At 40.6% G+C, this 13,719-nt stretch overlaps 1 protein-coding gene across 1 annotated transcript in view; it reads right to left on the bottom strand.

Moving 5' to 3' along the window:
• GRK3 (G protein-coupled receptor kinase 3) overlaps positions 1–13,719 on the bottom strand; it is a 110,800-nt gene that overhangs the window by 32,408 nt on the left and 64,673 nt on the right. Inside the window, exons 6-9 of the mRNA XM_052654640.1 lie at positions 7,889–7,950; positions 5,255–5,306; positions 3,355–3,446; positions 2,599–2,698 (exon numbers count right to left, since the gene is read on the bottom strand). Of these exons, the coding sequence (XP_052510600.1) occupies positions 2,599–2,698; positions 3,355–3,446; positions 5,255–5,306; positions 7,889–7,950 (306 nt within the window). The remainder of the gene's footprint in view (positions 1–2,598; positions 2,699–3,354; positions 3,447–5,254; positions 5,307–7,888; positions 7,951–13,719) is intronic.

The following is a 13,719-nucleotide window of genomic DNA, read 5'->3' as shown; positions in this document are numbered from 1 at the left end:
CTCAGGACTCACGCACACCCTAGCATCCCCTCCGACCCCAGAGGACCGCCCTGTTAAATGCCTTCTGAGCACCACGGACCTCTCTTTCACAGCTCTTGTCATGTGTTCTGACAATCGACACATGTCTGAGATTCTCTGAGTAAGCACTGCTGTCTCTCATTTTATGCAGCCCGGTAAGAGCAAAGACCAAATTTGCGTTTCGGGACCCCTGTCTCGTAGCGGAGTACCCGGCACAATCTAAGACTCAAGGATGATCAGGGAAGGAATGAGCAACACTCCTCATGAATAACTGACTGACTTAACGAAGGTGCTGATGGCTCCTCCCAGTAATGGACATACTTGCCCTTGATTCCCTTTTCATGACCCAAAAGTTACAGAATAAAACTGGGAACAGTACTTCTTACTGTCTCTTTTGGGGGTGAGAAGTAGGAATTCTCAATTTGAGGTTGAAACAGTAAAACAACCTCCAAGCAGAAAGAAAACTCTGATGGTGACTCCAGCTTATTTCCATGCCAACACCTTAGGCAATCATATTGACACAGGCTGATCAACACGTCACCTAACGAGGCAATTTTAAACTAAAGGTTACTTAAATCCTACAAACTGCGGCCTTTGATCAACAAAAATGACTCTAAATAACTTTACCACAATTCTTTTGGTTAAATTATGCACTTACAATGTTTTTAAAAATGCTAAACTGTCTTGATATTTGAATAAAAAGCAGAAACAAGTCTTAAATTAGTTCAAAGCAGTAGCCCAACATAACTGCAATTTTTTATTTACTCCCTTATGGACAGACCAGTGAGGAATTCTACAACTACTTAATCACATTCTGTTTACCCAAGTAAAACAAAAATGCTACATGAAAATTAAAATTATTCATATATTTTTCCAACACCCTCAATTTTTTTCCATAGGCTCTCCTGGGAATAAACATCCAAGGCTTTGAGATAAGACATTAAAAATTAGTATTTTAATAAAGCACTTAAAGTCTGCAGTAAGCACACATTCACATCTGAAATGAAGACAGAGACATTTCCAACAGATACTAGAAACCAACGTCATTCACATTGACTCCAATACAGTGTGCAGGCCACTCAGATTCCATTCCAATCAGTTAAAATCTTGGTCACACACACAGAGTCACTCTTACTTGAAATGCTTATGTCTACATGTTGGCACGTAGAGGTGCATAATTAGACATTACTGTTCATAGCGATGGCATTTTCATCTGTTACAGTTAAACTGAATTATGATAGTCATCGACTTCCATAGTAAATAGCCTTTCTAGAAGCACTTAAAACTAACACTAGAATAACATAAACCATAACACAATAAATATATCTGGTGACAAGAAAACATGGAGCCAACAAAGGGATGAGAAAAGAACATTGGGATTGTTTACGAAGTGCAGGGACTCTGGGCAAAGAAATGATGTCCCAGGATCTCAGGTTCCTTGCTTATCAGCTAAAAGGAATGCCTTGAGTGATCATGAAGATCTGAGTCTTTGAAAACCTCTAGGTGAAGGCGACCTTATTTAGAACCCAGCTGTGACAGCTGGAGGTACCCCTAGGCTCTGTGCCTCACTTGCCAGGGTACATGGGCAATGCCCAGGTTTCTGGGACCATGGGTTTTTCTGGGTGTCTTTACATATATCTGCCAGAGTAAATAAAAGCTGAGATTTTGGTCTCGGGTAATGCCATTAATAGGAAAAGAAATCAGAGCGGGATGTTGCTTTACAAGTCAAGATGACACAGGGTGAAGCTGGCTTTGACAGGTGATGAGCTCAAAATGACAGCTGGAATGTATGAATAAACGGTCCAGTCTGCTTACTGCAGACATTAAGTGCAGAAACACAGCGCTGGGGATGGAAAAGATCAGCGTCCACAGCAGGGAAAGGGGGAAGTGCCGAGAAGACAAGGTCCCCTCCACATGAAACGTGCACTGGCTGCTGCTGCTGCTGCTAAGTCGCTTCAGTCGTGTCCGACTCTGTGCGACCCCACAGACGGCAGCCCACCAGGCTCCTCTGTCCCTGGGATTCTGCGGAGCACTCCACAGGGATAGTTGGGGGTTGACGAAGCCACATCACTTCCTCTCTGTTTGTGAAGGAGGGAAGCGACATTCCTCTTACTTTTTCTCCTCTGGGTTCATCCTTCGCTGTCATGCAGCCAAATCTTAACTATATTCAGGTGATTTTTTTGGTCACTGATACGATTATATTCTGCCATCTCTGTCATATTCCACAAAGAAGGAAGTCATAAATGGGCAGTGAAGGGACAAGTGATCATTGTGTGTGGCAATGGCTGGTAGTATGTTCCTAATTCCCAACTCAGACAGAGGTCATCTTTGAATTATTATTTATATTAACTTAGTGGTGCTGCTCCCTGCTATAAATTCTAATCCTCTCAAGAACTGGCTAGGTGCATAATTCACCAGGGGGGGGGAAATAAAAGCTGTATTTTAAATAAATTGTCCTGATACAAAAAAAAAAAAAAAAACCCCACCAAATAACTAGAAAAACACACACACACACACACACACACACACACACACACACACACACACACACAAATGCAATGTTCAAAACTGAATACTCACTCCTGTGCTCACCAGGGACAACATGATCCTTTCATTTAAGGCTAGGGTTTCTCCCTGTTTCATCTTGATTCTCTTCTTATCCAAGCATTTCATTGCATACCTAGAACCATAAATGTTACTGAAGGAAATCTATACAGAAAATATATCTAAGTGGATTTAAATGATACACATCATATTGGGGGAAGTTTCTAAAAGTTTGGGAAGTCTTTTAAAGCAGCAAAATGCTTCTAAGAGACTAAGGGAATCTGAATAAAGTGGAGACTTCAGTCAGTAACAGCACATCAACATCTGTTCATTCATTGTGACACACGTCCTGTACTACGGTAAGAGGGACGTGGAGCACACAGAAACTCCCTGTACTATCCTTTTCTCCAAACCTAAAATGATTCTAAAGTGAAAAGGCTATTTTTAAAAAATCAAGCAATAATTAAGATATTTCTATTATTATATGCGTTGACATTTCAGTTAAATAAAAGCAATAAAGTAGATACACAAAAAATTCAGGGAAATAAATTTTGTATGTATCCCTACTGTCTAGTACTTGTGTGTGTGTGTGTTTGTGTTTTGTAGGGGTGGGGCCTGTACTATAATATTTAGTGTGTAGGAATTGTGAATTAAGCACTGGTCAAGATTTTATAAGTGGGTAGAGGATAAGATTCTAAAACACTGATCACCAACTAAGTGGGATTTTCTTGGAATGTGAGTATAAAACCCTCTTAATATTCCCAGTAAAATATACAAGTGTAGAAGGCTTACATCTTTCCAGTGTCTGCTTTCCTGCAACCGTATACTTCACCAAATCCTCCTCGTCCAATGATCCGATGCACGCTGAAATCATTCATGGTCAACTGTGAATTTAAAACGCGACACAGAGACGTAAAACTGCGTAAAAGCTATCCCACTGTTGTCATGCAAAACATACACAGTTACTGAAACAGCGATTCTGACACTGCTGCCCTTTCGGCGACTAGCCCCGCAAGCTGAGAGATAAGAAGCACAGGTGGCAGGACATTCTAGAACCACCTTCAATGTAAACTGCACAGGATGCAAACCGTGGAGGCAACTGGGAAGACGACCCGGCGGGAGCCCACTGTTTTATCCCGTCCCATGAATCTTAGATTATAAGGTGTATACTTTTAAGACAAGTGAATATGAAATTTCCAGGCAAACTACAAAGTGACCTCGGCTACTCTGAAGCTGAAAGTCTGGCAACAGTTCAGCCATTCCAGGAACTTCTGTGGCAGAAAAACAGGTCTGCATCAAGGGCATCTATGCTCTCCTAACAGGTGGGCCATTTGATCAGAAAGCCCAGTGAATGCTGACCATGTGAATTTTTCATCAAAGGCAGCAGTGAGTAGAGAGGACTCATGCTGGGCACGTGAGTGTGAAAACAGACCGAGTGTGAGTAACTCGATGAAGAGGCTTCCATTCATAAGCACTAGGCTTTCATCAATATCATCTCAGCAATGCCTTGCTTCCCAAGAAGTTTTCATAGCATCAGATGGTACAAAGGCAGAGAGATAGTCCTATGTTCATGGTAAGAGGCCATTAGACAATGGCAAATGCTTTTTGTTACGTATCCTGGCAAAAGAAGGGTCAGATGCTTCAGACACCATGTCTGCAGCCAGGCAGGGGCATCCAGCCCTTAAGCTTCACGTTTGCTGCTCAGAGGACAGAAGGACGTGAAGACGTGAGGACATCACGTCTGCTAAAGGAGCACAGGCATGGGAGGATCCACAGCAGAGATAAGGGTTTTTTGGTTTTGTTTGTTCGTTTTTTGGCCATGCAGATGCGTGCAGCATCGAACCCTCGTGAAGCACAGGATCTTAATCACTGGACCACCCAGGAAGTCCCATTATTTTTTAAAATGTGTCACTGCCTCTTGCTTCTGAATCCTGCCAGAAATGGGGCAGAAAGGGGAAATTAAAATGAAAAAAAAAAAAAAAAAGCAAACAAACAAACCCACTTCTGTGAATGGTACTGTTCAACTAAAAAAAACTTTTTTTTTTAATCAAAAACAGAATCCAGTTATTTCTTTTTCTCAATTGCAAACCTTTGTGGAGGGAGAGCACAAGGGAAAGGAGAAGAGAAACGAACACTCTAAAAGTGAAGTAAAGAATGTGCCCCAGAATTCCTGACATGGAAAAGCTAAGAGAAGACGTAGTATTAGGGGATATAAGCTAGGAAGTATTCCGCCTTTGAGGACTGCTTTCATCATTCTCAAAACAATAAAAAAGATGCAACTGTGGTCTAGTAAGAGATATCGTCATGTTTATTACATGATTGCACCTCATAAGAGGAAAAAAACAAGGAAACTTACCAGGATGCAAATGACATGGGCACAGGAACTACATGATGTAGAAGACTTGTATCTTTACTACTATTTCTATTAAAAGCTTAATTATGGCTTAAAATATCCTTCCTTAAATAAATAAATGCATTCTGATATGAATATGAAAAAAAGAGGACGAAAACTCAAAGTGTTTACAACTGGATATGGGAGGATGGATTTTTCATGTGTAAAGCTGTAAGCAGGACATCTGTCTGGGCAGCATGTTACCCTTGGGAGTATGCTGCCGAATAAAATATTTTCTCACGAAACTGAGCCAAAGGAAGTTTTTATTTAAAAAAAAATAAAGGCCAAGATGATACTCACATGGATATTTAATTCCACGTTTTTCCACTGACAAAATCTAGTGAACTTGTCACTGAAAAAGAATGTGAGGAATTACTGAAAAGTTAAATATCACGTTAACTGAGAACTAGCATTGTATACTTGTGTGACTTCTCAGAGTGAGCTTTCGTAAATAGTTTTTTCACAAAGCATTTGCCTAGCACTCAAGGCTTAACGATTCAAGTTGAAGATTTCATGTTTCTGCTTTAATTGCCATTATGTTATGGTAACAATCTTTATCTGAGTCGGTACTGTCCAACAGACGGGTAACAGATGACACATAAGTAATTTAATTTTAATAATGTATGTTATTTGAACCAATATATCAAAAATTTTCATTTCCACATGTAATCAACATAAAATTTTAATGAGATAGTCTACATTCTTATTTTTGTATTGCTTTGAAAGTGAAAATCACTCAGTCGTGTCCAGTGCTTTGTGACCCTATGGACTATATAGTCCATGGAATTCTCCAGGCCAGAATATTGGAGTGGGTAGCCTTTCCCTTCTCCAGGGATCTTCCCAACCCAGGAATCAAACCGGGGTCGCCTGCATTGCAGGTGGATTCTTTACCAACTGAGCTATCAGAGAAGCCCCTGAAAGCGGTTTGAATTCATTGCTTTGAAACCTGGCGTGTATTTTGCATTTATAGCCCATTTTTATGTAAATCTTCATATAGAGAACAGACTTACGGTTCTCTGTGTGAGAGAGGATGAGAGGGGTGAGAGAGGGCTCGATTGGGAGTTTGGGATAAGCAGATGTAACCTACTATATATGGGATGGATAAACAACAGAGTCCTACTGTATAGCACAGGGAGCTAGAGTCAACATCTTGTGATGAACCATAATGGAAAAGAACATAAAAAGAATATATATGTATATGTATAGCTGAGTCGCTTTGCTGTACAGCAGAAATTAACACTGCAAATCAACTACACTTCAACAAAATTTTAAAAAAAAAGTGAATGGTCAATTCAGTGGGAGACAATGACTGTGCAGGTTTACCTGGATACACAGTGAAGTTATAAGACCTCTTCCCCAATTTTAATTACCATCTCCATTTCTCCCCTCTCCCCCAAGGGTTACAGAACAATGAGTTGACCCAAGAGTTTGGGAAAAGTCAGGTCTTTATGATCAGCAGGCATGGAGATGGCCCAAGACTCAGCTGAACCTTAGCGCTGAACCGGTGCCCTGGCCCCTCAGTTCCATGCCACTGCTTTTTGGCAAAGCCCCTCTGGTCCTGCTCAGAAAATGTAATCATTTGTATGCAGATTCGTTTCCCATAGTACTGACTCTACTCCAAGACAAAATTATCTCTTGAACTCTGGTAGAATCTTGATACAACTTTTTTAAAAAATTACTTTAGTTCTGTGAACATGTGGAGAAGAAGGGGGAAAAAAAAAAAACACACTGAGGCATTTGTTCTTAAAGGGCAATTACTGAACAGCTGTGGGCTGCTCCCACCCTGAGGCTCAATCATCATGACAACTGTCTAGAAATTAGCCAAGTTTACAGAGACGAGCAGAGTCCATGCGAATGCCGATTCAGAGTCAGAAAGTCTGATCCCTAAGGTGCATCATCACAGAGGAACACTCAAAACACCAAACGGCTGACTCTCAGGTGCCTGGGAAGCATGTGAACACTTTCACGGGCATCCCTGAAATTTTTTAAATTTACATTTTAAAAAAATGTTATTTTACACTGGAGAATAGTTGACTCACAATGCAGTGCTAGTTCAGGTGTGCGGCAAAGTGATTCGGTTACACATCTACACATATCTATTCTTTTTCAGATTCTTTTCCCCTTTAGGTTACTATACATATCAAGTAGAATTCCCTGTACTACACAGTAGGTCCTCGTTAATTACCTAGAAAGTTTTCAGGATTTTATATGACAAACATACTCTGTAGTCTGAGTAACCCAAAGGGCCACATTTAGTGGGTACGTTAAGACAGACGTGACAAAAGACGTCTGCCGGTATACCTAAATTCTACTGTGTAAAGAATCAAGAAAAGGGCTGTCTCATTTTTAAGGATATGACTTTAACATATAAACAAATGAACTGAACATAAGACTCATGCTGGCATTAGCAAACGTGTCCCAATAAGATAACTTCAATATTGAGGTTCCCTCGTCTATTTACATTTTGGATCATTTGGAAACTAAAAAAATAAAGTCAAAGGGATGCTAATATATACAAATCCTAAACTACAAAGTATCGAGGGTATAAGCTAGCCTGGAACAGAGCCCATGGATAATAATTGTTTGTTGAATGAATAAATTAACACATTTTAAGGACAGCATTTATGAGGTGAAATGAGGTATACCTACACAGTACAAGATTTAAATATCATAGCCCGGTTGGTAAAGAATCTGTCTGCAATGCAGGAGACCTGGGTTTGATTCCTGGGTTGGGAAGATCCTCTGGAAAAGGAAATGGCAACCCACTCCAGTATTCTCACCTAGAGAATCCCATGGACAGAGGAGCCTGGCGGGCTACAGTCCATGGGGTCGCAAGAGTCGAACACGACTTAGCAAATAAACCGCCATACTAACATAATGTTACATGACAAACATATCTCAACAAAAATAGACTTTGTACACAAAGTTTCATACCTTTCCATGAATTTTTGAAAAATGCTGCCTCGAAGACTTTCACAAATTTCTTCTATGTATGGCTGGAAAGGATGGAAAAGAAATTCCACACTGCATCAGTAAGAACACAGTAAAGTGAAAAACACAAGTGGATGAGACTCAGATGTGGTGCTGCTGCTAATTTGCTTCAGTTGTGTCCGACTGTGCAACCCCATAGACGGCAGCCCACCAGGCTCCCTCGTGCCTGGGATTCTCCAAGCAAGAACACTGGAGTGGGTTGCCATTTCCTTCTCCAATGCATGAAAGGGAAAAGTGAAAGTGAACTCACTCAGTCGTATCTGACTCTTCGTGACCCCAGGGACTGCAGCCCACCAGGCTCCTCCATCTATGGGATTTTCCAGGCAAGAGTACTGGAGTGGGGTCCCACTGCCTTCTCCACAGATGTGGTGAGGTTCCCAACTATGTGCTCCCATAATCATCAATAACCTCAGATATACAGATAATACCACATTTATGGCAGAAAGTGAAGAACCAAAGAGCCTCTTGATGAAAGTGAAAGAGGAGAGTGAAAAAGTTGGCTTAAAACTCAGCATTCAGAAAACTAAGATCATGGCATCCGGTCCCATCACTTCATGGCAAATAGATGGGGAAACAATGGAAACACTGACAGACTTTTTTTGGGGGGGGGGGGGGGGCTCCAAAATCACTGCAGATGGTGACTGCAGCCATGAAATTAGGAGACTCTTGCTCCTTGGAAGAAAAGTTATGACCAACCTAGACAGCATATTAAAAGGCAGAGACATTACTTTGCCAACAAAGGTCCATCTAGTCAAAGCTGTGGTTTTTCCAGTAGTCATGTATGGATATGAGAGCTGGACTATAAAGAAAGATGAGTGCCGAAGAATTGATGCTTTTGAACTGTGGTGTTGGAGAAGACTCTTGAGAGTCCCTTGGACGGCTAGGAGATCCAACCAGTCCATCCTAAAGAAAATGAGTTCTGAATATTCATTGGAAGGACTGATACTGAAGCTGAAACTCCAATACTTTGAACATCTGATGCCAAGAACTGACTCATCTGCAAAGACTCTGATGCTGGGAAAGACTGAAGGCAGGAGGAGAAGGGGACGACAGAGGATGGGATGGTTGGATGGCATCACCAATTCAATGGACAGGAGTTTGAGTAAACTCTGGAAGTTGGTGATGGACAGGGAGGCCTGGCGTGCAACAGTCCATGGGGTCCCAAAGAGTCAGACACAACTGAGTGACTGAACTGAACTGAACTGATAGCACCTTGTACTCACCCTCCTCAGCGCCTGTCTAGTTTGCACCAGTAGATTCATGGGCATGACTACTTGCTTAGTAGTTATCTATACCACTCAATGGCATGTTCCCTGAAGGCAAGGGCAGTTCTGTCCTGTGTGCCACTGTGTCTCTACTGTCTGGCACAGCTCATGGCAAGTCACAGACACGCCTTAAATGCCTGGAATTAGCTTCATGGGCATGTGACCCATGCAGTCCCACAGAAGAGCCCAGTCCTTGGTATGGTGCCCTACTGTTGCCATCTTGACATTTCTGAACAAGGACCTCCACGTTTACATTGTGTACTGAGCCTTGTAGATTATGTAGTGGCAGCCTGTAAATTACAATGAATTATATAATTGCCATTAATTACAATTATCATAAATGATCAGCATTAATATTGAGTTTCAAAGACTAAAAGTGAAAGAACCCATGGAGTAAAGCTTTTTTTTAATTAGTTATTTGCAAGGTCTTTGAGCAAGTTCATGGCTAAGCCAAGATTAAGGCAAGGGCTCCTGGCTCACATGCATGGGGCTCTTTCCCTATGGAGAACAATCTGCTTCAATTTCATGCCACTTTACACATTACCAAATAAACTGCATAAATTTATTTCCCATGGGGTAGTCTTCAAATCAAGAGTGATAAAAATATCAAATGCCAACACTTCACAACTCAGCCTAGGGGCAATTAGCTAGTTCTGGAAAATATCGTGATACCCTACTCTCTCCTTGAATGATATAAAGTTAATGTTTTCTGTGTCTTTGTAGATCATCCTAAAAATGTGCAAAAAAGAAGGACCAGACGTCAGGAGATGTCCAAGGCAAGTGATCAAACGAGGAAACATACAGAAGCCACAGTCACCAACGTGGGCAGTGAGGCCCCTGCAGCTCGCCTGGGAGCTGCACTTCCTACCATGGGGCTAAGCTAGCCTCTGCCACTTGGCAGGGCTATCAGGGTCCTGGGCAGGGCACTGGGCACAGTCACTAAAACCAAATAACTTGTTCCCTCCTTAGTAACAGGGGAAGCTGCCCTCTCTCTCTCTGGAGCTTTTTGCAACTCTGAAATCCTATGTGTCTATAATCAAAGATAACAGTCATCTTCGCCAAGTCTCCTCGATGCTAAACACCAATGCCACAAGTCTCAAGAGGTTCAAAAGACATCAAGTGTGGAAAGACGTATGAAAGACTAAGTTTCTATGTAACAATTTTCTATTTACAGAAACTCTTATGTTAACATGTTTTTCATATTTTATAAAACATCCTGTACCAGAAATTCTTAAGACCAGATAGGATATACCACATTGCCACTTTCAACATGAAGGACCACAAAATGTGTCAGGTGAGCAATGCAAAAGCCAAAGTTCAAGAGTGGGGTCATGAGCAAACGACCTCACTGCTCTGATTCTTGGTTTCCTCAATCTGTAAGATAGGAGAGTTACATCTAATCTGCAAGGCCGTTGTGAGGATTTAATAAGATTCAGAACACTGAGACTTCCCTGGTGGCTCAGACAGCCAAGAATCCGCTTGCAATGTGGGAGACCTGGGTTCAATCCCTGGGTTGGGAAGATCCCCTGAAGGAGGGCATGGCAATCCACTCCAGTATTCTCGCCTGGAGAATGCTATGGACAGAGGAGCCTGGCGGTCTATAGTCCATGGGGTTCGAAAAAAGTCGGACTTGGCACATTCCAGGAACCTAAATGTAAGCCAGGAGTCCTCCCAACTCTCGCCACCAAATGACCCTGTGCAATTAATTATTTCTAAAGTCAACTTTGCAAACAAACAAACAAAAAAAGCATTTGGTATTTATTTTCAGAGCATTTTTTTAACTACCTTGTTCTCCTTGACAAGAAATTTCACCTCAGGCATCACACTTCCCAATGTTTAAATATATGATAAACCTACAGCAATCAAAATAGTATGGTACTGACATAAAAACAGACCTTATGGATCAATGGGACAGAACAGAGTTCAGAAATAAATCCACACACCTACAGTCACCTGATCTTTGACAAGGGCATCAATCATTCAATGGGGAAAGGACAGTCACTTCAATAAATGGAGGATGAGATTGGACCCTTACCTTACACCATATATAAAAACCAACTCAAGATGAATTAAAGACTTCAATATAAGACCTGAAACCATACAACTAGAAGAAAACACGGGAAAAAGCTTCTTGACAGTGGTTCAGGTGATGATTTTTTGGATATGACATCAAAAGCTCTGGCAACAAAAGCAAAAACAGACAAGTGGGATTGCATCAGACGAAAAAGCTTCTGCAGAGCAAAGGAAACAATTAACAGAGTGAATAGGCAACCTGTAGAATGAAAGAAGTTATTTGTAAACCATATGATATGAGGTTAATATTCAAAACATATGAGGAACTCACCTCGACAGGAAAAGCCCAAATAACCCAATTCAAAAGTGGGCTGAAGACCTGAATAGACGTTTTTCAAAAGAGATACTACATGGCCAACAGGCATATGAAAAGGTGCTCGGCATCACTAATTATCAAGGAAACGCAAATCAAAACCACAGAGAGATATCATCTCACACCTGTCAGGATGACTGTTATCAGAAAGCTGAGGTACGTGCTGGTGAGGATGCAGAGAAAAGGGAATCCTTGTGCACTGTTGGTGGGAATGCAAACTGGGACAGCCATTACCGAAAACGGTATGAAGATTCCTTCTGGTATATATCCAAAGGAAATTAAATCAGCATCTTGAAGAGATACCCACATGCCCATGCTCACTGTGCCATTACTTCACAATGGTAAAGATATGGAGATAACCCAAGGGTCCATCAATGGATGAATGGATAAAGAAAATGCGGGATGAAGATATACATGTATATATGCATATATATGTGTACACACACACACACACACACACAAATGGTATACGCTGTTCTGTTCTTTAAAAAGAAGGAAACCCTGACATTTACGACCCCACAGGGGAATCTGGAGAACATTATGCCAAGTGAGACAAGCCAGACACAGAAAGACAATTACGAGCTGATCTCTCCTGTATGTGGAATCTAAAAAAAGTCTAACTTATAAAAGCAGAGTAGAAAGTTGGTTGCCAAGGGTTAGGAAGTAGGGAAAATGGGGGAGATGTTGCTTAAAGGGTACAAAGTTTCAGTTCTGCAGGATAAATAAGTCTTGGACAGCTAATGTCCAGTATGGGGACTACAGTTAATAGTACTGTATTGTACGCTTGAAATTTGCTAAGAAAGTTGATCTTAAGTGTTCTCACCACCCATGCATACAAATATAACTACATGAGGTGATGAGTAGGCTGCTTAGTTAGATTACAACAATCATTTCACAATGAATACACATATCAAAACATCACACTGTACACTTTCAACTACACACAATTTTTAGTTGTCAATTATAACTCATTGAAAGCCAGGAGGGAAAATTCCAACTCAAAGAATATCAAGTAACTTTAATGTTAGTTAAATGTTATAGAGATCAATGTCCCTCTATAAACAGGGTATCCAAACATATAACTTCTATTTTATACTTTGACCACCATGTTCTAATGGTACTTATTACAGAATTGCACTAAAATGCTTTCTTATTTAAACCGACATAATAATGACTATTTCCTTCACCACTGAAATAAAAATACCAGCTATTCTATACCTGTTTTATTAGAACATTACTCAATTATTTTCTTATGAACAAATCAGTGAAGTGCTTTTAAAAGATATATTGGAGACATGGCTTCTAAATCAACGTTTCTTGAAGCCATAAAGATAATTTTGTTGGTCTTTGTATCTCTCATCTGGAACTATCTTTTTAAATGTTATTTATGCTACAGGTAAAGTTAACATCAGAGTTGTAAAATCTATGTATGTAATTTAGCAATATTAAATGTAACTGACTACACAACTATCTCTGAACCATGTCAAAGTCAGAAAACTGAAATTCTGACATGAAAATGTCACAGAGGCAACAAAAAGCAGATACTCAAATTGCACTTTCTGACTGAGGTGTTTGAGCAGGTTGACATTTATGGAGTGCTGTGATAGACAGGCCTGGTACAAAGCAGCTCATATGCACGGGGTCCTCAAAACCCCATTTACGGGACAGTCTGCTGGCATTTCTACACCACAGAGGGAAAAACAGAAGTGCGGAGAGCTATGGTACTACCTTGCCCAGGGTCTTGAAACTCAGGTCACTGAATTTCAGAGCCCAAGCTTATAACCAACTAGACTATACTAAAAGGTCTGACATTTTAAGAGCTGTCCATCTAATCATTTTGGCAGAAAGGGAGCAGCTGGTTTGGCTACCATGCCCAAATGTTCTCAGAGTCAAACCAGTATCCTTTCTATAGAATAATCAGATTCATTTTGTATGAATCTGTATAAATAAGCCCAACCATAAGGCACTAAGGCAAAAATCAACTTACTTCTCTTCAAATAACTGAATAATCCAAGAAAAGGATAAACTAGTTATTTTCATTTATGAAAACCATTATGTTAATAAATGGCATTCTTTCCTATTTCTTGTAACTCACAGAAACATAAAAAGTACATGATCTGCTT

Source organism: Budorcas taxicolor, chromosome 17, assembly GCF_023091745.1.
Source record: "Budorcas taxicolor isolate Tak-1 chromosome 17, Takin1.1, whole genome shotgun sequence".
Taxonomy (NCBI): domain Eukaryota; kingdom Metazoa; phylum Chordata; class Mammalia; order Artiodactyla; family Bovidae; genus Budorcas; species Budorcas taxicolor.
The sequence above is the reverse complement of the archived record's forward strand: the minus strand, read 5'-3'. Positions and strand labels throughout refer to the sequence as shown.